This window comes from Caretta caretta, chromosome 6 (genome assembly GCF_965140235.1).
Source record: "Caretta caretta isolate rCarCar2 chromosome 6, rCarCar1.hap1, whole genome shotgun sequence".
In the NCBI taxonomy this organism is placed as follows: Eukaryota; Metazoa; Chordata; order Testudines; family Cheloniidae; genus Caretta; species Caretta caretta.
In genome coordinates, this window is record NC_134211.1 from 90,258,517 (window position 1) to 90,286,169 (window position 27,653).

The window sequence follows — 27,653 nt, forward strand, 5'->3', positions numbered from 1 at the left end:
GCTGTCCTCACAAGAGCAGCAGGTACTGACCAAACCTGGAGTTCTAACTTACAGTCCAAGCTCTCTGAAGCATATGTCCTCACCAGTGTGGTCTCTCTTGTGATTCTTTCTTAAAGCACAGAGTAGCCTAATAAGGAAAGGCAGCTGCAAAACTGTCCTTTCCCCATGAGGGAGGATCCAACTTTTAGTATGTCATATACAAAGTGTATTGCTTAACTGTAGAGAGCTGAATAACAGCAGAACATGAGCACATGGAGATGTTGATAAGGCTTACAGCAGGCACCTGAGTGAAAGTGGGGGAGATACCACATGGGGTCCTCCTGCTTTCTGTCCAGCAGGACATGACGGAACTTAAAATGATCCCTCTGAGCTGAAATAAGCTCTGTATCAATGAGGAAGCCTTACTACACTATTAAAAAGTAATGGTAACAAGCCCCCTGCCAAGCAATGGCTGTCCCCTTCATCCCTAAGGTGACCTCACCATAAACCTTCAGCCCATGCTTCTAGCATAAGAGGGGTTTATAGCTAGAGCCCTGCATGGGTACAAAATTTGTAACCGCAGCTGATCTGCAAACATGGTCCACAAATATCTACATCCGTGGATTTGCAGGGCTGTTTATAGCAAACTCACTGGCAAACATCACTTGCCTCAGCTGCTGAATGGAACTACTACAGCATTCCCCTCCCCTATCACACCTAAATTCAAGATTCACAAGATCTTAGGAGAAAAGACCTTTCAAAAGCAGAGCTGGGAGTTGCTGTAAATGTCATCTACAGTGCCATTTCACCTCATGCTGCCAATACCATTCCTCTTTGTGGATACCCCCCCCCCTCCATCTCTTTGCAGCTGCTACTAATGATACTAGGCCCTGGTCTACACTAGGACTTTAGGTCGAATTTAGCAGCGTTAAATTGATGTAAACCTGCACCCGTCCACACGATGAAGCCCTTTATTTCGACTTAAAGGGCTCTTAAAATCGATTTCCTTACTCCACCCCTGACAAGTGGATTAGCGCTTAAATTGGCCTTGCCGGCTCGAATTTGGGGTACTGTGGACACAATTCGATGGTATTGGCCTCCGGGAGCTATCCCAGAGTGCTCCATTGTGACCGCTCTGGACAGCACTCTCAACTCAGATGCACTGGCCAGGTAGACAGGAAAAGAACAGCGAACTTTTGAATCTCATTTCCTGTTTGGCCAGCGTGGCAAGCTGCAGGTGGCCATGCAGAGCTCATCAGCCGAGGTGACCATGACGGAGTCCCAGAATCGCAAAAGAGCTCCAGCATGGACCGAACGGGAGGTACGGGATCTGATCGCTGTTTGGGGAGAGGAATCCATGCTATCAGAACTCCGTTCCAGTTTTCGAAATGCCAAAACCTTTGTCAAAATCTCCCAGGGCATGAAGGACAGAGGCCATAACAGGGACCTGAAGCAGTGCCGCGTGAAACTTAAGGAGCTGAGGGGCAAGCCTACCAGAAAACCAGAGAGGCGAATGGCCGCTCCGGGTCAGAGCCCCAAACATGCCGCTTCTATGATGAGCTGCATGCCATTTTAGGGGGTTCAGCCACCACTACCCCAGCCGTGTTATTTGACTCCTTCAATGGAGATGGAGGCAACACGGAAGCAGGTTTTGGGGACGAAGAAGACGATGATGAGGTTGTAGATAGCTCACAGCAAGCAAGCGGGGGCAAAACAGCCAGGAACTGTTTCTCACCCTGGACCTGGAGCCAGTACCCCCTGAACTCACCCAAGGCTGCTTCCTGGACCCGGCAGGCGGAGAAGGGACTTCCGGTGAGTGTACCTTTTAAAATACTATACATGGTTTAAAAGCAAGCATGTGAAAGGATTACTTTGCCCTGGCATTCGCAGCACTACTGGATGTACTCTCAAAGCCTTTGCAAAAGGTTTCTGGGGAGGGCAGCCTTATTGCGTCCTTCATGGTAGGACACTTTACCACTCCAGGCCAGTAACACGTACTTGGGAATCATTGTACAACAAAGTATTGCAGTGTATGTTGGCTGGCGTTCAAACAACATCCGTTCTTTATCTCTCTGTGTTATCCTCAGGAGAGTAAGATATAATTCATGGTCACCTGGTTGAAATAGAGTGCTTTTCTTCAGGGGACACTCAGAGGAGCCCATTCCTGCTGGGCTGTTTGCCTGTGGCTAAACAGAAATGTTCCCCGCTGTTAGCCACAGGGAGGGGGGAAGGTTGAGGGGATAGCCACACGGTGGGGGGAGGCAAAATGCGACCTTGTAACGAAAGCACATGTGCTATGTATGTAATGTTAACAGCAAGTTTCAGAGTAACAGCCGTGTTAGTCTATATTCGCAAAAAGAAAAGGAGTACTTGTGGCACCTTAGAGACTAACCAATTTATTTGAGCATAAGCTTTCGTGAGCTACAGCTCACTTCATCGGATGCATACTGTGGAAACTGCAGAAGACATTATATACACAGAGACCATGAAACAATACCTCCTCCCACCCCACTGTCCTGCTGGTAATAGCTTATCTAAAGTGATCACTCTCCTTGCATCCGATGAAGTGGGCTGTAGCTCACGAAAGCTCATGCTCAAATAAATTGGTTAGTCTCTAAGGTGCCACAGGTACTCCTTTTCTTTTTGCAAATACAGACTAACATGGCTGTTACTCTGAAACCTCTCCTTGATTATCATACACATTGTAAGTTGGGCCATTTCCAGCACAAATCCAGGTTTTCTCACCTCCCCCCCCACTTTTTTTTTTTCCAAAAACCACACACACACACTCTTTGTGTGTGTGTGTGAGAGAACCTGGATTTGTGCTGGAAATGGCCCACCTTGATTATCATACACATTGTAAAGAGAGTGGTCACTTTGGATGGGCTACTACCAGCAGGAGAGTGGGGTGGGAGGAGGTATTGTTTCATGGTCTCTGTGTATATAATGTCTTCTGCAGTTTCCACAGTATGCATCCGATGAAGTGAGCTGTAGCTCACAAAAGTTTATGCTCAAATAAATTGATTAGTCTAAGTACCACAAGTACTCCTTTTCTTTTTGTTAACAGCAAGGTTTACGCTGAAAGAGTGTAGCCACTGTTTTATAAAATTTGTCTTTTTAAATACTGCTGTCCCTTTTTTTTTCTCCACCAGCTGCATGTGTTTAATGATCACAGGATCTTCTCCTTCCCAGAGGCTAGTGAAGGTTAGAAAGAAAAAAAAACACACTCGAGATGAAATGTTCTCCGAGCTCATGCTATCCTCCCGCACTGACAGAGCACAGACGAATGTGTGGAGGCAAATAATGTCAGAGTGCAGGAAAGCACAAAATCACCAGGAGGCTGAAGAGAATAAGTGGTGGGCTGAAGCTCAAATGTGGCGGCAGCGTGATGAGAGGAGGCAGGATTCAATGCTGAGGCTGCTGCAGGACCAAACCAGTATGCTCCAGTGTATGGTTGAGCTGCAGCAAAGGCAGCTGGAGCACAGACTGCCACTGCTGCCCCTCTGTAACCAACCGCCCTCCTCCCCAAGTTCCATAGCCTCCACACCCAGATGCCCAAGAACACGGTGGGGGGGCCACCGGCCAACCAGCCACTCCGCCACAGAGCATTGCCCCAAAAAAAGAAGGCTGGCATTCAATAAATTTTGAAGTTGTAAACTTTTAAAGTGCTGTGTGGCATTTTCCTTCCCTCCTCCACCACCCCTCCTGGGCTACCTTGGTAGTCATCCCCTTATTTGTGTGATGAATGAATAAAGAATGCATGAATGTGAAGCAACAATGACTTTATTGCCTCTGCAAGCGGTGATCTAAGGGAGGAGGGGAGGGTTGTTAGCTTACACGGAAGTAGAGTGAACAAAGGGGCGGGGGGGGGGGGTTCATCAAGGAGAAACAAACAGAACTTTCACACCATAGCCTGGCCGGTCATGAAACTGGTTTTCAAAGCTTCTCTGATGTGTACCGCGCCCTCCTGTGCTCTTCTAACTGCCCTGGTGTCTGGCTGTGCGTTACCAGCAGCCAGGCGATTTGCCTCAACCTCCCACCCCGCCATAAACGTCTTCCCCTTACTCTCACAGAGATTGTGGAGCACACAGCAAGCAGTAATAACAGTGGGAATATTGGTTTCGCTGCGGTCTAAGCGAGTCAGTAAACTGCGCCAGCGTGCCTTTAAACGTCCAAATGCACATTCTACCACCATTCTGCACTTGTTCAGCCTGTCGTTGAACAGCTCCTGACTACTGTCCAGGCTGCCTGTGTACGGCTTCATGAGCCATGGCATTAAGGGGTAGGCTGGGTCCCCAAGGATACATATAGGCATTTCAACATCCCCAACAGTTATTTTCTAGTCTGGGAATAAAGTCCCTTCCTGCAGCTTTTGAAACAGACCAGAGTTCCTGAAGATGTGAGCGTCATGTACCTTTCCCGGCCATCCCACGTTGATGTTGGTGAAACGTCCCTTGTGATCCACCAGAGCTTGCAGCACTATTGAAAAGTACCCCTTGCGGTTTATGTACTCGCTGGCTTGGTGCTCCGGTGCCAAGATAGGGAGATGGGTTCCATCTATGGCCCCACCACAGTTAGGGAATCCCATTGCAGCAAAGCCATCCACTATGACCTGCACATTTCCCAGGGTCACTACCCTTGATAGCAGCAGATCTTTGATTGCGTGGGCTACTTGCATCACAGCAGCCCCAACAGTGGATTTGCCCACTCCAAATTGATTCCCAACTGACCGGTACCTGTCTGGCGTTGCAAGCTTCCACAGGGCTATCGCCACTCGCTTCTCAACTGTGAGGGCTGCTCTCATCTTGGTATTCATGTGCTTCAGGGCAGGGGAAAGCAAGTCACAAAGTTCCATGAAAGTGCCCTTACACATGTGAAAGTTTCGCAGCCACTGGGAATCGTCCCAGACCCGCAACACTATGCGGTCCCACCAGTCTGTGCTTGTTTCCCGAGCCCAGAATCGGTGTTACACAGCATGAACCTGCCCCATTAGCACCATGATGCACAAGTTGGCAGGGCCCATGCTTTCAGAGAAATCTGTGTCCATGTCCTGATCACTCATGTGACCGCGCTGACATCACCTCCTCGCCCGGTATCGCTTTGCCAGGTTCTGGTGCTGCATATACTGCTGGATAATGCATGTGGTGTTGAATGTGCTCCTAATTGCCAAAGTGAGCTGAGCAGCCTCCATGCTTGCCTTGGTATGGCGTCCGCACAGAAAAAAGGCGCGGAACGATTGTCTGCTGTTGCTCTGAAGGAGGGAGGGGCGACTGATGACATGGCTTACAGGGTTGGCTTCAGGGAGCTAAAATCAACAAAGGGGATGGCTTTACATCAAGGAGTATTTCAGGCAGGACTTCACAGAGGGTTCTAATAAGAAATGGTGCACCTAAGTTATTGTTCTTATTGGAACAAGGAGGTTAGTCTGGCCTCTGATTGATACATGGCTAGATTTACCTCGCTGCACCTTCCCTGTGAGTGACTGAAGTGTGACCTAGAGGAATGAGTCCCCTAGATAGGGGAGGAGGCAAATGAGTACAAAACAAATCTGGTCTATTTCTTGTTTTGATCCACTCCATCTATCTTTTACATCTTTGGCTGGCAGCAGATGGTGCAGAAGGACTGCATGCCATCCACATCTCATGACTGCTCGGCCAAAGATGGTGCAATAGGACTGCTAGCAATTCGTATCGCCTGTCTGCTCACCATAAGACGGTTCAATAGGACTGACTGCAGGACTAAAGAGAATGACCTGGTCAAGTCACTCCAAATTTAGTCCCTGCGCCCATGTCTGCCCAGACGCTCCCAGCCGATGTGGCCAGGAGCACCTCGGACACGACAATGACAGCTACCAGTCATATTACACCGTCTGCTGCCACAAGGCAAGGGGTTGCTGCTACTGTGTAGCAATGCCGTACCACGTCTGCCAGCACCCAGGAGACATAGGGTGACGGTTACCTGAGCGGGCTCCATGCTTGCCATGGTATAGCGTCTGCACAGGTAACTCAGGAAAAAAGGCGCGAAACGATCGTCTGCCCTTGCTTTCACGGAGGGAGGGAGGGAACGGGGGCCTGACGATATGTACTCAGAACCACCCGCAACAATGTTTTAGCCCCATCAGGCATTGGGATCTCAACCCAGAATTTCAATGGGCAGCGGAGACTGCGGGAACTGTGGGATAGCTACCCACAGTGCAATGCTCTGGAAGTCGACTCTAGCCTCGGTACTATGGAAGCACTCCGCCGAGTTAATGCACTTAATGCACTTAGAGCATTTTCTGTGGGGACACACACACTCGAATATATAAAACCGATTTCTAAAAAACCGACTTCTATAAATTCGACCTTATTCCGTAGTGTAGACATACCCTTGAACATCAGTTAATCCTTACACCCACCCATGCAGGATAGGTCAGGCTGAATGTTAGTTTACAGAGACAAAGAACAAGGAAGAAGCTTGCCCAAGGCTGTAACAGCTGGGATTAAAACATGGGTGGTCCCAGTCCACAAGATCATACTATCCCTCAACCACTGACCCCCTCCCAGCTCACAAGTTGCCACTACTGGTTCTTAGCTTCATTGCTGCAGTTCTAGGGTTCTCACTCAATTTCACACCAAAGTACTTGGCTATGAAGGAAAAGCCTTTTCTGTGTGGAGGAAAGGATCTACATAGTTCCAGGGTTCTCTTCCCATGTTACAGCAAAAGAAGAACTTCAGTCAGCCAAACTAAGAGCTGATAAAATCAAGACAAGCAGCATCTCACCTCAAATAAGCCAGTGGCTGCAAGCTGCCATCCCTCCCCCAGTAAGTAAAACATTAAAAGGGCACTGCCAAATCCAGTAAGCACAATCACCACTTCTGAACTTCTTTAAAATGGTTTCACCTTGGTAAGAAGTTTCCTGCACCAGATTCTAAGTAAGTTTAGAAAAATCATTGTTCTGTCCCCAAAATATATCTGCAGGACAGGGAGGTAGCTCTGAGTGATGGCTGCTCACTAAAACCCACAGTGCAAGCATCCACTGCTGGCTCTGCAGGAGATACTGAGGTCAGTTTTAACAACAGGTGAGGGTGTCCTTAACCAGTCACATATGCTGTAACGCAGCCAGGCTGGGTTCTGCTCTTGTTGTTCCTTTTCATGCTCCAGGAAAAAAAGAATTACTCAAAAGAAATTAACTTAGGCTTGAATAGAGACTGGGAGTGGCTAAGTCATTATGCAAGGTAACCTATTTCCCCTTGTTTTTTCCTCCCCCGCCACCCCCCCCAGACATTCTTGTTTAACCCTGGATTTGTGCTGGAAATGGCCCACCTTGATTATCATACACATTGTAAGGAAAGTGATCACTTTAGATAAGCTATTACCAGCAGGAGAGTGGGTTTGTGGGGGGTGGGGAGAAAACCTGGATTTTGTGCTGGAAATGGCCCAACTTGATTATCATACACATTGTAAGGAGAATGATCACTTTAGATAAGCTATTACCAGCAGGAGAGTGGGGTGGGGGGAGAGAAAACCTTTTGTAGTGGTAAACACCCATTTTTTCATGGTTTGTGTGTATAAAAAGGTCTTCTGTACTTTCCACAGTATGCATCCGATGAAGTGAGCTGTAGCTCACGACAGCTTATGCTCAAATAAACTGATTAGTCGTTAAGGTGCCATAAGTACTCCTTTTCTTTTTGTGAATATAGACTAACATGGCTGTTACTCTGAAACTTGTCAAAAGAAACAACTGATTTGATATATGTCCCATGCTACTTTTTATCTGCATTCTCTTCCCATAGAAACTCTTGTTTCTGTATGCCAAGTCAAAGGAATCCTTGCAGTCTCAATGTACGGTGATTGCTTTGGGAGACTAGACCATTACCCGGAGAGGGGACAGGTGGGGCTGCCTGGAGATGCAGCACTTGCCTGTTCTCTTAAGTTAAACTATTTATTTTTTGTAAAGGCCTTTCCCAGTGTAAAATTAGTCAGCCAAAGCAGAAGTCTAGAGGAAGATAGTCAAGGGGAACTGGGAATAATGTGTATTGCTCCACTGTGTCAGGAAAAGGCTATGGAGGAGAACATGCTCTTGCAGCAGTAAGTGTTTGTCATGGAAACTATTACCTGTCCTAATATTTTTACTGTGTGTGTGTGTGTGTGTCATTTCCTTTTGTTTCCAGAGTTCCTGGAAAAAAAGGAAAAAAACTATGCAGGGTAAGTGTTAATGTTGCATAGTTAAGCATTTGGGTCTGGATGTGCTTAAGTTAAGGCCATATATGCAACTGACCTGTGTGCTGTTGCAAACTACTCATGATGATACAATTTTTAATTATCTCCCCACATGCTATTCTCAAATAATACCATATTATGCTATTCCGCCCACCTACATCTATATATGTTATGTCTTCCAGTGACACTATATATAATTTAATATATGTTTTATACACATGCAGAATCCATACATCATTAAATTCAAGGTCACAGAAGATAAATTGTGTGGTATTATTTCAGAAATACTACAGGACTATGTCATTTTAAAAAAAACGCATGGAAACACATAGACATGAAAGTTAAGGCTGCACCTGCGGTTTCAGCTTTGGCCTATTCTGACTTGAGTGCTTAGTTGTGAAACCTTAGTTTTTTAAATTGAATTTCCTAGGTGTCCCCCCTGACCCTTATTATGGGGGTTGTGAAGAATAAAGGCTGACCAGAATCTGCTACAAATTGGCTGGGACCCCAGTAGAATACTGTCCCACTCCCACCTATGGTGCATACTCAGTGAGGCTCCCACAGATTCCTCTCCCCTGTGTACTGTGGGAGACTCCCTGTGAAAGTCAAACTCTGTAGGGGAGGGAACAGAAAATCTGCAGCTCCCTTGACGCTTTGCTATGCAGTGAATGAAACAGGGCTCAACCCACCTCATTCAACGTACAGGCCACCCTAATCTTCTTTCCAAGTGTTGAGTTGTTTTTTTTTTTTAAATCTCATTTGCACTGCAGCTGCACTAAGTGATACTTTCAGCAGAACACACAAAAGCATTTCTCAAGGAGGGCTACTTCTATGCCAAATTTTAAACTTTCTACCTTCAGCCATTTCAGCATTAGAGCTATACAAAGAAGGCTACACAACAACACACCTTTTTGTTTCAAAATTTTAAAAGTCCCCCTTGCGTTGTGGCATTTAGAAACATTTCAGTGTGACTGTAACTTTTTTATTTAAAAAAAATTAAGCTGCTTAAATAGTTGGTCAGATTCTTATATCAGTTACATTGGTTAAAATCTGGATTTCCAGAGTTCACTGAAGGCAATCGAATAACTCCAGATATATACTTGTGTAACCTACCTATTAGAATCTAAGCCAGTGTCTTTGAAGTTAAGCTCTGCAACATTAGCTTTTGCTGTGATTACCTAATACTTTGCACTTAGTTGCATTAGTTTTGAATGCCTTAAGTTTTCCAGTGGGTTTCTCCCAAAGTACCACCTTTCAGTTTTTCCCCTTCTGTGTGTTTCCAGCCTGTGAGTATGTTAGTGCAGAATGGGCCACTTTCAGTCTCAGGCTCACCTAGAATCTTGAGCCAATCAGACATAGGAATAGAAGCTCATAGGCAAAGGGTTACATGGATTTGTTTGTTTGTAAATACAGAAACCCCCATTATAAAGAAGTTAAAATAAAAGTATTACAGCAATTAATGCAATTGTTAGAGCAACCAGCTATGGGAACTTTTTCACAATTACATTTACCCCACCAAACAATGCCACCCCAAAACCAATATAAGTTGGGGAAGAGGTACTTCATAAACATGCAACTATGGCCTAGACTAGTGGCTCTTGAGCATTTGTATTTGTGACCCCTTTCACACAGCATGCCTCTGAGTGTGACCCCCTTATAACTAAAAACACTTTTTAAAAACACTATTATAAATGCTGGAGGTGAAGTGGCGTTTGGGGATGGAGGCTTCCGGGGGTTGCAGCTGTCAGAGTCACAACCCTGTTTGAGAACCCCTGGCCTAGACTCACGAAGGGACTTAGATTGTTGCAACACTTAACTTTTAGGCACCTAGAAAATCACTGGAACAACAATGGGATCCACAAATCCTGAGTCAGGCACCCTATATAATGAATAAGGGAGTGACAGGCCCCTAAGCACAAAAGCCAGCAGGCTACTGCAAGGAGCTGCCTAAGTCAGCCAATGGGAGATACTGATGAGGTGGGTGTGTCCTAAGCACTTCCCCTCTCACAGAGTTTGGCACCTAAGTCTGGGCTACAGGGAGGCACCTAGCTCTGCCTGTGATCCACAGCTGGGAACCCCTCTCCTGAAGTAAGGCAGCTTAGGTGTGTAAGCTGTTTCTTGTGAGAATGAATTAAGTGGGTGTACCTAACTCTGCAAAAAACAGCTGGGAAGGGAGAGGAAAAGACTGGCAGCCCCAGGCTCCCTTGTAACTTTTAGCGCAGTGGTCAGGGTACTGACCTGGGATGTGGCAGATCCTGGTTCAGTTCCCACCTCTGTCTTATGAGAAGGGTTCTGAACAGAGATCTTCCACCTCTCAGGTAAGTGCCATGGCCTCTGGACTATGGAATGATTCTCACTCTCTCTGGCCCAATTCATATTCAATTAATGTGGACCGGCTTCAATCGGAGAGATTGGGTTATTCTGATGTGAGTCTCTCATAGTTCGGTGGTTAGGACACACTTCCTCAATGTGGATTGCACTGAGTTTAGGAGTGAGACAATGAGGCAGCAGTTCACATGCCCAGTGGCAAAAACAGGCACCTGGGGAACTTCTTCAAGGGAAGTTTAAGCACTGAGTATAGGCGGCAGCTGAGCGGGGGCATTATGGACTGCAGTGGTGCCTAAAGCTGGGACTCAGTTGCTTAAGTCCTTTTGTGGATCTGCCCCTACAATCCTTCTCCCCCACAACAGATTATTGGACAGCACGCACACAAATGGACAATAGAATCCTACTCACCCACTTCCCACATCAGGTAATAATGGGTCCAGTCACCCACAGGTAGGCAGACATCACTCCCAACAGAACGGGGTGAGAGGAAAAGGACATACAGATACAGTTTTCTCTTACCCCACTGTAAAGATAACATGGGAGCCCAATAACGAAGGTCTGGCTGAGCTGCTGAGACAACCTGAAGACTGGACATAGGCTCTAGGAACCAGCAATAGCCTCTACTTTCAGAAGAAAGGTTCGTGGGTTGAGCTCACTTTAGTTTTAGAAGCTGTTTTAGAACAGCCCAAATGAGCTATACCAGAATGGCATCAGGGGTTGGGGCTTTTCATGGCCTGTTTGATATGAATGTTTATACAGATTATCAGCTAGGCCCAACCTCTCCCCACTTCTTGCCATGACCCTTGCACAGCTAACACCCTACCCCACGCCTCTTCCACACAAAACCAACTGAAGTGTAACCAGGCCTTTAAGGGGAGGAGGGCTCTGCCCTCAGGAGCCCCAGCAGCCACTTTTACTGTGCATTTTTTCTGAAATTATAAAATTTTATTTTTCAAATAAGACGTTTAAGAAAGTAACACTTAAAACACTGAAACCTCTCTAATGCATTATTCAAAACAATCCAGTTATAGTTATTTCTAGCTTCTCACCCTCCTCCCCCCTGAAAACCTGGCTAAGACAGGGTCAGGAGATTTCTCAGCCCCAGAAGTGGAGTTTAAGGGTGGAGAACTCTTCTGCTAACATTCTTCTCATAACTCATTGATAAATACTGAGCACCAACAGTCAGGTCATGCTGAGGAATCTGACCTGCAGGGTCCAGCGCCAAAAAAACCCCCAAAAGAACTAGCAACAAGCCACTGCTGACCGGTGAATATATCATCAACACACATGACAATAAGGCTACAATGGGGATCCAAGGATTGAAGCTTTGGCTCCAAACCGATAGGGCTCCAAATCACAGACAGAGGAGCAGCTCCTATCAGCTCAACTCCCTTTACAGGATAGATCCAGAACGGGGCAATAATATGCACACAAAATAACATGTTTGGCCAGGAGGACATCTGATCTGTCCTGAGCCTTGACTACGACATTTTGCAGATCAGTGAAGTACCTACTAAAAGGAAGAGGAAGCAGCTATTCCTCCACTTCCTTTGGCACCCCTTCTCTCTTTAGCATTGTTCTGCAAGCAGCTATGACCACAGCCCTTCATCACTCTCACATTCTTATCAGTCCAGAGCTGTCCACTGTTCGCCCTGCATAAAACCCGTAGGAAAGGCCTTGGCAAATCCTTCTCTATCACTTATAAGTGCCAAGAGAGGTACTAGGAACTGTTCTGAGATGGTCAGGAAGGCAGTGAGGGAGCCTTTCCAAGGATCTCAGATTTCTGCTGTGGCAATTCCAGGGCTTTCTATGATGGTTCTGGAGAACCAGCACCTCCATATCACACTGATCTTTGTGTCAGACCTTATTGGTACAGTGGTCTCGTAACGATAGAAAGCTCCCTACAGAAAGTTATTGAAACTTAAAACTCTCACTCTGCTGATGTGTGTGCTGGGTGCAGACCTGGGTGAACCTGATGGAAACTCTCTTTAGGTATCCCTAGGTAAAGGCTACTTCAATTCCATTTCCGAGCCACCATCAAGCCCAGTCCTATCTTAAATTACAGATGACAGAAGAGATGCTTGGGTGAATCCAAGGGGAATGCATTCCATACACTGTTGCTAGGAAATTAAAAAGAATCACCATTTTAGTGTGGCAGATGATGATTGGGCGCACCCCCTGGTGTTGGCAGCAAGTAGCCAACTTAAAAAAAAAAGCCCACACGAGTCTCAAAACTGCACCTGATCTTTCCCAGATCACTGAGGAGCAGCACACAGAGACAAGTAAATAAGCGGAAGTCATGTTGATTCCTGCAGTGTAAGAACATCACAGCTAGAACATCTGCCAGAGGTTGCAGGACCAAATAGGTAAGGAAGTTAATTGCCCGGGTCCCTTTAAGAGAGAGTGCAGCCAAAGAATAACTGGGCATCAGCCAGTAATGGAGTCCCATGGAGTAGCAATGCAGGGAAGGGCTCAGTCTTCCTGGCCCCCTCATGCTCCGGTTACATTGAGGATGGAGGGAAATGGAAAGGAAGTTTCCTGCGAGCCAACTGAGGCTCTGAATGCACAATTTCTGTATTCTGCATTCAGTCCAGTTTGTCTGAGGGGACCCACACAATCCCCCTCTCTCAGGCACTGGAGATCTCCAAGCCAAAGCTAGCCAGCAGACAGAGGTGATCAGATGAGCAAAAGGGATTGGGTAAGCCATTTGCCAACCACAGGACATCTTCGGAGAGCAGGGAGAGGCGGCCAAGCAGCTTCAGGGCTCCATCTCGATATAGCCTGCGACCTGGCAAGGGAATGGGAAGGACATGTCAGATGGAGACTGGAGCTTCGTGCTCAAACTCTTTGCGCAGACACAGGGCAGCTAGCATATGCTGCACAGTCAGGGAAGCAAGGGTGTATCCACACAGACAGCCTATACAAAACAACATGTCCCTCTTCGTACCTGGCTACTATAGCAACAGGCACCCTAGACTGCTACTGATATATGGATTCATGCTCCGGCACACACAGGAGCTGCAACACACACTGCAGTCATCATGCAGCTGTTCACAAGGAAGCTCTTGCTAGTAGCACTCAAATTCCCAGAGGTGAATTTAGGCCTCTACTTGAAGAGACTTGCGTACCATTGGCTATGAAACTGACATGCCTTAACCGTGTCAGTCCAATGAGCCATAGGCTCGGGGGAAACAAAATTTGACTTGTGGAGACTCTTCGCACTCTATTCCCACCACACCCCCAAAGAGCCCATGCTGAGCTGATCTTGGCCTCAGAGGGCGTAGGAGCTGGATGCCGTTACTTGCAGAGCCTCATCAACTCAACTCCTTCAAACAGTGCGACTCTTGCAGGGGGTATCACCTGGAGGTGAAGTGGGGTGCCTCCTACAGATGGTCTATGCTGCTGCGAAGGATACAAACTACCAGGCCAGAGGAGCTAAGATCTCAATGCCAACTGCCTGTGGGGCTGTTCCAGGGCATATGCTAAGTGAACCCAAGGTGAAGTGTTGGGCAACAAGAAAGTAACATTCCATTCTACTTTGATTTCCCCTTAAAAACTATGATCAGGACAGGCAGAACTATTGTATCTCCTCAATAGCATAAAATAGAGATCTTGTCACCTCAGCTGGGGAGGACAGCATTTCCCCACAGTACATCACTCAGCCCCTACTGGGCACAGATCCCTGGAAACTGCATGCTGCCACACCCAGCGGCCCACTCCTGCCATGGTGGAGACACACTGCCCATCATGATGAGCTCCATTTTGCTGTACCACACATTTCCCTCCTAGCACGGTGGGGATAAGCTCTCAGGAGGCCCAATGTTGCCACACTCACCCTCTTTGTTCCCATTCTCAATGGGCTCTGCCGAGTAGAAGATATAATCAACTGTAGCTCCAAGGCCCATGGGCATGGTTGTGACCTCAGGGCGACCTCTCTGGGGCAAGAAGTGGCTATAGGCAGAGGTCAGATTAAGGCCATGCCGGATTACACCTGGAAACCTGAAGAGAAGAAACAGCTCCCCCATTCCCTCACATGGGAGAGGGGATGCAAAGCTCAGTGTTGGAATCTAAGCAAACTAAGCCACTTTCCTGATGCAGCTGTTTGTAGACTATTTCTACACATATATTTCAATATATTTTAATGCTTATATCAGTGAGAGACTATTAAGGCCATTTCTACTAAGACATTGAGTGGACAGGGGCTCCCTCACCACCAACATACAGTTCTGCCAACGCACTGCATTCCTGACCTGCAGCACCAACCCAGTGTTGGCATGGAAGCTCCCAGCTGCTCGTGCAGCCTGGTATGGATCTGGCCAGTTGTAGACAGATTTTTCTGATTCTTTCCCATCCCTAGTGTGTTCTTTTTCTAGCCTGGGAGAAGGGACCATGGAATTATTTAAACCTTGACATTAATTTAGCTTCCTGTGCCCATTTTCCAAGCACCCCACCATGGCCACTCCAAGGAGGGGTGCCACTTACTTCACATGGCCCAGCTGAAGTTTCCCTCCCTCCAGGTTACCTTGGGAAGAAGAGCTCTGGATCAGGATCATTCACCATGGTGAGATGCTTGGGCCAATGTGCAGGACGATCTAAAAAGGAGCAGAGAGATTCCAATTTGACATGCCACTGGTCCTGAAGCAGTTTGTTCATTTTGAGTTTGAAAGTTCCTTCCAGGACCCAAAAGGTCTCTTATTGCAGCGCCAAGAGTCCTCCTGACATCCTGGATAGGCACCCTCAGGAGTGACAGTACATGCTGGAAAGTCAGGACAAGGTTCCAAAGCTGAATGCAAACTGTCCTGGTCTCAGACAGGAGGCCTAGGTACAGTGGTGCTGAAAGAGTAACAAGTTGATACCAGGCCAAAAACAAAGCCTAACCCCTACCTCCCTCTCCCAAAAAGTCAGTGGGCCGATCCCAGGAGCAAATTAGTGCAACCAACTTATCCAGGTCAATCAGCTCCTGTGCATAGAGCTGTGGACATTACCTTTGCCCAGAGGCCGATCCCTGTGGCCCTGTACTACAACCTCTGCTGTCAGAGAAACTCAGACAGTCACAGAATTGGGATCATGAAATGGGTTGCCATCCCAGAGGAGGTAGGGAATGAGGAGAACAGAACCAAACATGTCAAAAGGCACAGAGATGAGGAGAGGTTCTGCTTCTTTAGTAGCAGATCTAATGCCAGCTTGTGGTCACCTGCTGATGCCACCCATATTAGCACTGAGGCAGCTCAGGTGCCACCATGAATTTCTTCCAGTGGATCTGGAAGCGCAGAAGGAATGGAAAAATACTTGCCCTTCTCCAAAACAAAGGGAGGACAGAAAATAGACTGAACCCTCTCTTCCATTCCTCTCCACACAGGGTGTAAAACACATAAATCAGCAAAGCAAGACTTGCTATGCAAGGAGCAGGTCAGTAGCTGAGAGCTGTTGCTGAGCCCTTATGGAATCCACTTGTGACCATGGGAATATGATGCAATGGTGGGCTCCCACCTTCCCCAGTCCTTGCCTTTTCTGGGACTCATCCAGCCAATCACAAGCCAAGACTGGTCTCCGCTTGCTGGCTTCAAGTCTTGCCAAAGGCAGCTCATGCTGCAGAAAAGATGTTGAAGTAGGGAGAACTTGCTCCAGTACCTGGTTTAACATCTGTCACACCCTTCTGCAGAATCAGATGTGCAGGTCGTTCACAGGCAGCATCACAGAAACGGAACTGAAGCAGGAAGTCCCGGCTGTACTTGCGTCTGTCTGCAGCGCAGAGCCAGTTCAAAGGAAGGAAATAACCAAGAAGTCAGCTCTCTCTTTAGGTTTCCATGCCAAAAATACTACCAGAGTACATGAATGCCATGGTGATGGGCACAATATAAGAACCTGAATATAGAATAGACATGGTGATAGAAGAGGAAGAGACTGTCTAGACTGCATCCCAGCTACTTTAATACCTATTGCTGATGCACCCATCACTGTGGTATCTGGGGGTTCCACAAATTAAGAGCTTCCCCTTCCCAAAATATGGTCTACAGTGGCAAGATACCAGTCAATTTCTAAGCAAGGCATTTGGGGTGTTTATGACACAGATGTTGGAGGAAACCCCAGCCTGAAGGGGGGAAAAAGAGATATGGGTTCAGCCTGATTTCTAGGGAGTTTATATCCACCAAGCTTCCACCAAGAACACCCTGATCTGGGCTTCATATGCTGAAGCATCTCTGGAGAGCAGTGTGAGAGCCTAAATGGGCTCTACATCACATAGCGCTTTGAAGAAAAAGACAAGGCCCTTCAAGCGTATCCCAAATATGACTACGATATGTGAAGTACCGTGGGACATTCAGCTTCCAGCAAGTGCAGGAAGATGGCAGAAACCCAGGCTGAGATGAGTTGTGGGGCATACAAGTGATACAGTTCAAATCAGGTACTCTGAGAGGAGAGAATCCATGTCAAGGAGAGTGCCTGGTGCAGCACATTCCCCAGTTCTGCCCTGGAGTTGTGTCAATGTCCTGCCAAGAGTGGAGACTGCAGCTCAGTGAGAGGGAGCAAGACCCACACAATAATCATCTTCGTTGAGCCCACGTTCACACCACAGCTCACCTGATTTCTTTGGCTGGCAAAGAGTGACATATTGACAGTTGTCCGTTATACCCAGACAGCTGTGCCAGAGTGGGGTCTGCAGCTTCCGCTGGTGCAGCTGCTGGGAGAAGTCTTCCTGTCCAGAAACCTGCATCAAGGCAGCAGGGTAAAGGTGAGGGGAACAAAGCACCAGGAGGAAAATAGTTAAAGCGAGGCCAGCAACGTGCACAGCCCCCACACAGAACCAAACCCCAGCACTACTACTGCACAGAAGAAGGATCATGTAAATCTGTGGTGCAGCTACTAGCTGGGGAACATGTAGTAAAACGAAGGTGTGGGGAAAGAAAAAATAAATTCTGTTTGAAATATTTCATTCAAACCATTTTGAAAGCGAGGTTGGTACGTGTTTGGGTGCACAGCCACAGAGAGTACGTATAAAGGAGCAGTGCTTGCATGGGTGTATATTTCAGGAACAGAACTAGGTTTAGGCCCAACCTTTAGAGAATATTTCCATGAATATGGATGTGCACCTCCCCCTACAGTTACTATCACCCAAGTACAACAGCGATGGATGAGTGAAGGACAATGATGAACTGACCAGTCCAGTTTCACCACCTGAGCTAACATCACAAACAAGCAACATCAGCGGTGAAAAAGAAACAAGATTTTAAAAATTCTCTCTGCTTCGGTAACCTCCACTGTTATCACAATGTACTGTACGTCTATGAATTTGCTGCTGAGTGGGGCTCATTCTTTATAAGAGGAAGTAGCCTTATAATAGTGATCAGAGACACAACTATACAAATACTCCACTCCCTCCAACCCAAAGAGCTGCTCCATGACATTCCCTGTCTACACCTACCTTCCAGGCTGGCATCCCATGGTAGGAGAGCAGACCATTCCGGATGAACTTGTACAATGGAGAGTCAGGCACAGCGTTCAGGTCTCCACACAAGATGACAGGACAGTAGCCGCGCTCAACAGTTTTCACAACCTTGTCAACCTCTGCTAGGAGCAAGGCCATCTGTGCAAGTTTGATATCTCCTCGGCGGGGATTATACAGCACGTGAGTGTTAGCCACACACAGGGGGCTTGTTGCCTTCTGTCCTACATCCTCTGGGAGTAGAGGTTGCAGCAGCAGCACCAGACCCACATTGTCTCTGTTTAGGATGTCCAGGCCAGGCCGGAAATATTCTACAGGGTTGGCACTGATCAGCTGGAACCTGCTGTGCTTGTAGCAAACTGCGCAGCCATCTGTCTTTTTTCCTGTTCTCCGTTTGTATAAGCACACAAAGCCTGAAAAAAAACCACCATCCATCAGGAGGGCCCAAATGGCCAGGAGCCTTGGCTCCTCTTTAGTAAGATGTAGCAAAGTATAGGAAATCTGTTTTGCGGGGTTTAAATAGCACAACCTATGGAGCTCCCACTACTCCCCATGGTAGACTGTTCCGCAGTCCAGCAGACCTCACTGGCAGGAAGATTTTCTTAATACCCAGTTTGAATTTTCCTCTTGCTCATTTTCGGCCCATACTTCTAGTTATGCCCTCAGGGATGCTCTAATCAATCTCTCGTCCTCTGGCTCATGCCCTTGTAGGCAGTACTGTCCCGTTAGCCATCATGTACTATCAAGTGTCTTTTGTTCTCTCTATATAAGCCAGGCCCCTGATGAGTTTTGTTGTTTTCATCAGCCAATCTGGGGAAGAATCGGTCACAACAGGAACAGGACACCAATTGAAAGGGTGCAGACAGCTTCAGAAATGTGGCCATCAAAACCTGGGGTGGGGACTACTTCTGTAAACAGAAGTATAGCTCTGGAGCTATCGACATGGAGTGTTCTCAGCAAGTCTCAGCCAAACCTGTAGAAAAGAGAGGGACATACCCATCATCCTGAATGTTGGCTCCAGCTGCTCCCAGTAGTGATTCTCCTGCACTTCCTGGAGACACAGAACCTGCAAGGAAGGCAGAGACCTAGCTCACTCTGCCATTGTTTGGCAATTGCTTTGGGGAGCTTTTGTGGAGAGGGGAGAGGAGTTGGGACAGTGAGGGAAGAGAGGGAAAAACAGTTTCCCACACTTAACCCCTTCACCAAGAAATGCTGTCTAAGCAACTTTTCCTCCAGCTAGAGCACTGGCTCTCAACCTTTCCAGAGGACTGTACCCCTTTCAGGAGTCTGATTTGTCTTGTGTACCCCCAAGTTTCATGTCACTTATGTTAAGGAAAAGTTAGCACATGTGACTCCATTTTGGTTTGGGGCCCACCATTGTTTAAATGCCAGCACATCATACACCAGGAGGAGTAATCCTTAGATATTGAATCCCTGTGAAAATCCTCCTCCTTGTCTCCAGCCTGCCTTGACTCCCAGTATCTGGTTTTTGTCAGTCTCTAACTCCCTGTCTCTTGGCCTTGATGTGAGGCCTCCCATCCTGATAATAAAAGTTACTGATGCATGGCTTTAGGACCATGCTGTGTAATTAACATACTGGTATAGCACGAGGAATGCACCAAGCAGGGATAGGTGGTAGATAAGACAAGGGTTTGTTTATTGGCTAAGGTTTCCGATGCACGAGGGCAACATGCTTTGCTAAAAGGTATATAACCTTTGTATAATCTGCATTCAGGGTCCCCTCCTGGCTAGCAGGGGGGCACCACGCTCGAGCGTAACAAACTTAGTGTCTTTTGGGAACTCTGCAGTTGTGGACTTTGTTTCTGTGTCTCAGCCTAGATTCGAACTGTGCGTGTCCTACCAGGTGTAATTCGCAGCACTGGTGTGCGTGTCCTACCAGGTGTAATTCGCAGCACTGGTGTGCGTGTCCTACCAGGTGTAATTCGTAACAGTTTAAAACTACTTGCTTACAAAATCAGTCATAAAAATGCAAAAGTGTCATAGCACACTATTACTGAAAAATTGCTTACTTTCTCATTTTTACTATATAATTATAAAATAAATCAATTGGAATATAAATATTGTACTTACATTTCAGTGTATAGTATACAGAGCAGTAAAAATAAATCATTGTCTATGACATTTTAGTTTGTACTGACTTTGCTAGTGCTTTTTATGTAGCCTGTTGTAAAATTAGGCAAATATCTAGATGAGTTGATGTACTCCCTGGAAGTCCTCTGCTACCCCCAGGGGTACACGTACCCTTGGTTGAGAACCAATGAGACAGAGCATGCAGGACAACTTCTGAAGCACATACTTCTCCTTCAGTTATCCAGTGGGGAAGCAAGAGTGAAATAAAATTCACTTCTCATCCTTAGCGGTGAGCACACTTCTTCCTCAGCATGCTAAGCTAGCCTGAGGAACACAGAAGTAAGCAAGGAACAGGAAGTCCACCCTCATGTAGGCCTCTTCTCTGGGCTTGTTCCAGACTGCCCTATAGGCTCTGCCTCCTCGCCAAGGACTGCAGCAGGCTGTCCTGCTCCCACTTCTATTAGGAAAAGTTGAGCCCCTCCAATCAAAGAATAGATCCTAGTAAGGTTATAGGAGCCAGTGGGCACATAACCAGGGACCCTAATAACTCCAGAGGCACTGGCTTCATACCCCAAAAACTCTGGTGATAGCGGACATGAAAGGGCCTGGGTAGTACTCACATCAGGGTCCCAGTGCTGGATTTCCTGCAAGAGGTTTGGGAGACGATAGCTCCAGTCCAGGATATCTGGTTGGCAATGCAGGTAGAGATCACTGCTCTGCTCCACCAGGTCCTGGGCCAGAATGTTGTAAGACATGACTCGGAATTCAAACAGAGGCCCATTCTCTGAGCCCAGCTCTGGAACCGCAAACCGTGTAGAGAGATCCTCCCAGTCCCTCCATAAAATCTCTATATGTAAGAGAGAGGAAGACAGGTCAGATATATGCTGGGTATCCTTCCCTGTCCTATTTCCTGGAATGCCCCTGCTAGCTGGGGCACTGGGATTAGCTGTTCTCTTGTTCCCTGAATCTGGGCATTTTGTACTCTACATCGGCCCTCGGATGATTTTCTTTGATTAATCTGAATAGCTGTCAACAGGGATGGAATGGCAGGGTCCTAGTGGGGAGAAAATGTTTTAGAAAAACTCAAGCCATTCTTTGGAGGCCATCTCCAATATGAAGTGGGCACTTATGTTAACTTCACAGGAATTGTGATTAGCAACACTAGCCAACCCAATAATGCCAGAAGTCTTGGCCTTTCCATCAGGAAAGATTACTTTTATCATTTTCATTACCAGATGCAATCATCCTGGCATGGAAAGATGCAACCTCTGCCTAACAGACAGCAAGTGCAGACATACCCAGCTCACCCAGGATTTAGCATCCACATGCAGGGAGATCAGAAAGTTTTGTTACACTACCTCATCCCAATCTAGCACTGCATGCTCAGAATCAAAAAAGGCTGTATTACTACTGACCGTGGTAAGGTCTCTCTGCTGGAAAAGGCTGGAATTGTCCTGTGTCATAAAAGGGCCAGGCTGTGGCCTCCACTGGCACTATCTCTGTGTCATGCACTAAGCTCCAGTCCAGCACAGCAGTATCTTCATCCTCCCTTTCCAGGGCTGAAGGGGTGCAGCCACTAATCTGGTGATCGGTCTGTGTCCTTACAGCTGGCCATGCTGCAATGCCCACCATAGCCACACTTTCCTCTTCTGGTAATTTTGCCAATGTTACTGCAGCATGCTCCTTTGGTCCTAGAGATATTAATGTATGTAGCTCATCGTCTTGCTGATCACTGCACCATGTGACCTCTGAAGCCACATTCAGATTGCTAAGGCTGGTCATCAATAATTCTGAGCCTTCCAGCCAGTCACTAGGCACTGTGTCTGACACCTTCGCCACCACGAGAGGACTCTCACTGCTGTGTAGCCCACCAGCTTCCGCCTCCAGCTGCTGCTGCAGCAGGGCTTCCTGCTCTTCTGGGACTGACCTCCTGCTGGGTACAGAAGAGATACCCCCTACCTGGGTGGTCGGGCTCTTCGCCAGAAGCACATTCTTTCGACACGTAAAGAAAGCATCTGTCAGGAAGTCAATACAAGAAATGGTTAAAATCCACAGCTCTCTTCATTTATTGGCTTATTTAGGCTAGAGAAATCAGTTACAATTTGGTGCAATAGAACCATCTGAATACATCAAGAGCACTGAGTGGCTACTCAAAAAAGATGCATAGTTATAGTTCTGAGTAATTAAGGCTGCCTCTTGGACCATATTCTGACTTTAGTTATGCCGGTACAATGCCATTGACTTCAGTGAGCTGGTGCTGGGTTAACTGAAAGTAAAAAGTAAGCTGGTTTTATATTATTATTTATACAATGCAATAGGTGGTCAGCAGAGCAGCATCTAAGCCAGAGGTGGGCAAACTCCGGCCCGCGGGACCATTCTGCCCGGCCCTTGAGCTCCCAGCCAGGGAAGATAGTCCCCGGCCCCTCCCCTGCTGTCCTCCCTCCCCCACAGCCTCAGCTCGCTGCACCGCCCACGCTCTTGCCCGCCACTCTTGCCGGGCAGCGCGGCAGGCTCCAGCCGTGCAGTGGGGCTGCGAGTTCCTGCTGCTCTGAGCGGCATGGTAAGAGGGCGGGGAGTGGTTGGATACGGGGTGGGGTCCTGGGAGGGGGTGGTCAGGGGACAAGGAGCAGGGGGGGTTGGATGGGTTGGGTGTTCGGGGGGGGGGAGCAGTCAGGGGATGGAGAACAGGGGGGTTGGATACGGGTTGGGACAGTCAGAGGACAGGGAGCAAGGGATTTGGATAAGGGAGGGGTCCCAGGGGGCAGTTAGGTGTGGGGGTCCCAGGAGGGGGAGGGTTGGATGGGTTGGGGGTTCTGAGGGGACAGTCAGAGGGAGGAAAGTGAGAGAGGGTGGATAGGGGGCGGGGGCCAGGCTGTCTGGGGAGGCACAGCCTTCCCTACCCAGCCCTCCATACAGTTTCGCAACCCTGATGTGGCCCTCGGGCCAAAAAGTTTGCTCACCCCTGATCTAAGCTATAGTACTGCCCTTCTTTAGCATCTTCTATACAAACACAGATACAGATACATTTAGCCACATGGGGCAGAGACATCAGGAAGGAAGTTCTAGCAGCTGACCTTTGGAATGGGTGAATTTTCAGGAAATGAACAAGGGGTCCTCAGCTGGCAGCATGTTTAGATACCAGGAATTTCCATAATTGCAGAGACCCAATATAGAAGACCCATTCCACATTGAATTGTCTTTTCAAATGCATATAAGAAAAGGAGTGGAGAGACGAACAAGGAAGCACAAACATGGAAGTTAAAGATGGAAAAGCCCCATTAGTGAAAACACTACCATGAAAGAAACCATGGTCTGAGAATAGGAAGCCCATGATATTCACCTGATGGCGGTGACTGACATCTGTAATGGGCCAAATACTTCAGTGCATGCTCAACACAAGAACATACTAGTTTCACTAGTATTTCCCCTTTATACTCTTCAAGATGATAAAAGCATTTGTGTTTTTGCTAATATCTCTGTGCAACCATATCCCCATTACTGATTAGCATATTGTGTTCTCTGCAAATCATTCATTCTCTATCCCTCTTTAACCTGGATATTGCTCACTGGAGATTGAGGAGTAAGAACGGTAAGAGAAATGAATGGAACTACAAATCAGAGTTTGTCTACACATAAATGCTTTTCCAAAATAAGTGAATTTAGAATGGATTAGGTATTTCAGAGTAACTGCATGTGTAGACAAGCGCTTATAAAAATGTATTTTTAAATATTCTCAAGGCACTTGGTTTCGGATGCACCCTATTTTATTTTGATGGGGGAGGATGCATAAAGTGGAAACAAAATTAAAATATAATTTTCTAAAGACATTCCCCTTGAAATTGTTTGCTTTAAGTACATTCCCCCAAGAAGAATGATCTACTGCAGTGGCTCCCAAACTTTTTACCTCGCCCCGCCACCCTTACCCCTGTCCACACGCTGCCACCCCCAAGCCGGGAGCGGGGCCGTGGCTCTGGGAGGGGGGAAACACAGAAAGGGTAAGGGGGCTGATGCTAGGGCCACAGCTTGGGGTGGGAGTGGAGCCTCGACCAGCAGCTGTGGCCGACAGCTGAACCCCAGGTGCAGGGCTGGTAGCCAGGACCCTGGCCATGGGGCCAGCGGCTGGGAGCAGATCCCTGGACATGGGGCTGAGAGCAGAGCCCCGGGTGTGGGGCTGGCAGCTGATCCCCGGGCGTGGGGCCAACAGCGGGAGACAGGAGCAGAGCTGAGTGGCACTCTCTCTCCACCCCTCGTGGGGGCTGGCCCAGGCCCCAGCTGCGCCTCTTAGGGGGGCATACCCCACAGATTGCGGACCTCTGCTTAAAAAAACAGGCAGCGGTGTATCTACTGGAGAGACGGGCTCCCCAGGCTAGTGCTGACTATTAGCAATAGAGCAATCAGAATTAGAGTTTCCTGAGGTCTGGAGGAGCTGCTCTCCCTTGTACACAATGGTCAGGGCTGGGAGGAGGACCTAGAGATGGTCTCACCTGACCACTCCACCAAGCCTCCACTCTCTCTTTTAAACCCTCCTCTGATTAGCTGTCAAATTAGATGACTTACTAATCCTTTTACTCCTTTAAAACAAACAGAGAGAGAGAGAAACTGAATAATTGTTCAGCCAGCTCTAGAGCACAGCTTCAGATGCCTCTTAGCCCTGCCTCCATCTGCCTAGAGCTCAAGCTCCTCAGGGCAGGGACATTGTCTTCTGATGTGAAAGCACTTAGATCACTGCTAAACAGTGCTTAAATTACAGAGGGACTGGAGGGAGGGCTGGACAGTGGGCCCCCTTACTACTTTTAGGGGCTACCTCACTTCTTTAGTCTCACTACTGTTTAAATTAAAGCAAGATACCTGACATTCAGGGCCCTCCCATGATTTTAGCACTGTTGCTAGGCCTATATAAACAATAATAATCAGGCAAGGGGCTATCCAAAACAGCCTGGGAGAATTTGGTCTCCTTGGGGTTCCTCGGTCTCCCCAGAGTTCCCTGAGGAGAGCTGGGGGAGGTACCTAAGAGAGCCTGGGAGAGCTGGTCTCTCCACGAAACATCAGTGAGAGCCAGGTTCACCCCATGCTCGGGAGTTGAGGAGGGTCACTCTGAGGAGGAGGGGGGACCTATCACCCCAGGCCCAGGAGCTGAGGGGCATTTCCCCAGGGTGAGGGGAGGCCTGACATCCCAGGCTAGGGAACAGAGGCGGGTGGTCGCCCCGGGAGGTGGGGGTCGGGGAGGCCTGTCACCCCAGCCCCGGGAGCTGAAGGGGGGGGTCGCTGGGGGGGGGGGGTCGGGGAGGCCTGCCACCCCAGGCCTGGGACCTGAGGGGGTGGGGGTCGCCCCAGGAGGTGGGGGTAGGGGAGGCCTGTCACCCCAGGCCCAGGAGCTCGGGGGGGGAGGGTGTCGCCCGGGAGGTGGGGGTAGGGGAGGCCTGTCAATCCAGGCCCAGGAGCTTGAGAGGGGGGCCACTGTGGGGGGGGGCTGGGGAGGCCTGTCACCCCAGGCCTGGGAGCTGAGGGGGGCGTCGCCGGGGGAGGGTCGGGGAGGCCTGTCATCCCAGGCCTGGGAGCTGAGGGGGGCGTCGCCGGGGGGCTGTCACCCCAGGCCCGGGAGCTGAAGGGGGGTCCGCCGGGGGGGGGTCGGGGAGGCCTGTCACCCCAGCCCCGGGAGCTGAGGGGGGGTCACCCCGGGAGGTGGGGATAGGGGAGGACTGTCACCCCAGGCCTGGGAGCTGAAGGGGGGCGGGGGCCTGTCACCCCAGGCCCGGGAGCTGAAGGGGGGGGCCAGGGGGCTGTCACCCCAGGCCCGGGAGCTGAAGGGGGGGGCCAGGGGGCTGTCACCACAGGCCCGGGAGCTGAAGGGGGGGGCCAGGGGGCTGTCACCACAGGCCCGGGAGCTGAAGGGGGGGGGTCGGGGAGGCCTGTCACCCCAGCCCCGGGAGCTGAAGGGGGGTCACCCCGGGAGGTGGGGATAGGGGAGGACTGTCACCCCAGGCCCGGGAGCTGAGGGGGGGGGTCGCCGGGGGGGGGGGGTCGGGGAGGCCTGTCACCCCAGGCCTGGGAGCTGAGGGGGGCGTCGCCGGGGGGGGTCGGGGAGGCCTGTCACCCCAGGCCTGGGAGCTGAGGGGAGGGCCGGGGGGCTGTCACCCCAGGCCCGGGAGCTGAGGGGGGGTCCGCCGGGGGGGGTCGGGGAGGCCTGTCACCCCAGGCCTGGGAGCTGAGGGGAGGGCCGGGGGGCTGTCACCCCAGGCCCGGGAGCTGAGGGGGGGTCCGCCGGGGGGGGGTCGGGGAGGCCTGTCACCCCAGCCCCGGGAGCTGAGAGGGGGTCACCCCGGGAGGTGGGGATAGGGGAGGACTGTCACCCCAGGCCCGGGAGCTGAGGGGGGGTCACCCCGGGAGGTGGGGATAGGGGAGGACTGTCACCCCAGGCCCGGGAGCTGAGAGGGGGTCACCCCGGGAGGTGGGGATAGGGGAGGACTGTCACCCCAGCCCCGGGAGCTGAGGGGGGGTCACCCCGGGAGGTGGGGATAGGGGAGGACTGTCACCCCAGGCCCGGGAGCTGAGGGGGGGGGGGGTCCGCCGGGGCGGGGGGTCGGGGAGGCCTGTCACCCCAGGCCCGGGAGCTGAGGGGGGGTCCGCCGGGGGGGGGGTCGGGGAGGCCTGTCACCCCAGGCCCGGGAGCTGGGGGGGGGTCGCCCCGGGGGGCTGTCACCTCGGGCCCGAGGTGATCTAGCTGCTCCACGACCCGCCAGTCAGGGCGGGCTGCAGGAGCGTCCACAGGGCCCGTGGTCCTGGCTGCAGCCCTGGGCGCAGGCAATAGGGGGCGGGGCCGCACGGGCCGTGGGAGGGGTCCGGGGCGGGGGGCTGTTACCTCGGAGGGCCCGGAGGAGCCGCGCCGCTGGCAGCAGCAGGTAGCAGAGCACGGTGCCGATCATGCCGCCCGGCCCGATCCTCTCCCAGCCCGGCTCCGCCTCGACAACAACTTTATTGGGAGCCGCCGGCGGCTCGGCCCGGCCTTGGCACAGCGCTGCCCCGCGCCCCCGGCATGGATTCCGCCCGTCCGTCCTGGGGCCGGAGACCGAGCGCGGCGGGGAGCAGAGCTGGGGGGATGAGGCCTGTAAACTTTCCCAGGAGCTCCAGGCCGCCTGCTCTCCCAACCTCTGTGTGGATGAGTCTGCGTTGTGAAGCGGTGCTGCGTGTGATCCCGTTTGGGTGTCCGCCCATCTCACACCTAGGGTTGCCATTCAAGTTCCTGAATAGAGGACGCTGCACCAGCGGGAGGGGAGGGGAGGGGACAGCTGGGGGTTGCGGGAGGGGTGTGTGTACCGAAAGTGGTATTTGGGACGGTTCGGGAGTGGTATTTGGGGGACGCTGGATGGATGTGTGTGTACTAGGAGGGGTATTTGGGGGTGCTGGAGGGGTATATGTATTGGGAGGGGTATTTCGGGGTGCTGGAGGAGTGTGTGTGTGTACAGGGAGGGATATTTGGGAAGCACTGGAGGGGTGTGTGTGTACTGGGAGGGGTATTTGGGGGGTGTTGGAGGGGGCATTTGGGGGGGTGCTTGTGGCCTCACTCTCGAGGTTGTGGGCAGTGTCGTGCTCCTTGTCACAGTGGTAGGGCAGT

The 27,653-nt window shown here is 49.9% G+C and overlaps 1 protein-coding gene across 3 annotated transcripts; it reads right to left on the reverse strand.

The window, feature by feature from the left end:
* Nucleotides 1–3,744: 3,744 nt before the first annotated feature.
* On the reverse strand, nucleotides 3,745–27,271 carry ANGEL1 (angel homolog 1). 3 transcript variants are annotated; one of them, XM_048855555.2, is made up of 10 exons: nucleotides 26,901–27,269; nucleotides 21,457–22,056; nucleotides 20,662–20,888; nucleotides 18,947–19,016; nucleotides 17,930–18,363; nucleotides 17,089–17,215; nucleotides 16,141–16,251; nucleotides 15,032–15,101; nucleotides 14,345–14,508; nucleotides 3,745–13,297 (listed from the first exon to the last, which is right to left on the reverse strand). In XM_048855555.2, the coding sequence occupies exons 1-10, from the start codon at nucleotides 26,962–26,964 to the stop codon at nucleotides 13,137–13,139; spliced, it is 2,028 nt and encodes a 675-aa protein (XP_048711512.1). In that variant the 5' UTR covers nucleotides 26,965–27,269; the 3' UTR covers nucleotides 3,745–13,136. The 3 variants fall into 3 exon arrangements, with proteins under 3 accessions (XP_048711512.1, XP_048711513.1, XP_074985896.1); XM_048855556.2 differs by lacking the exon at nucleotides 14,345–14,508 and having other exon boundaries at nucleotides 26,901–27,271; XM_075129795.1 differs by lacking the exon at nucleotides 3,745–13,297 and having other exon boundaries at nucleotides 14,378–14,537; nucleotides 26,901–27,271.
* Between the last annotated feature and the right edge of the window lie 382 nt (nucleotides 27,272–27,653).

Excerpts from the sequence above, each read along its gene's own strand:
- ANGEL1 (XM_048855555.2), bottom strand. The coding sequence starts at position 26,964 with ATGATCGGCACCGTGCTCTGCTACCTGCTGCTGCCAGCGGCGCGGCTC. Across the intron at positions 22,057-26,900 it reads GCTCCTCCGGGCCCTCCGAG|ATGCTTTCTTTACGTGTCGA; the intron begins GTAACAGCCCCC and ends ACTTCCTGACAG. Across the intron at positions 20,889-21,456 it reads AGCAGAGAGACCTTACCACG|AGATTTTATGGAGGGACTGG; the intron begins GTCAGTAGTAAT and ends TCTTACATATAG.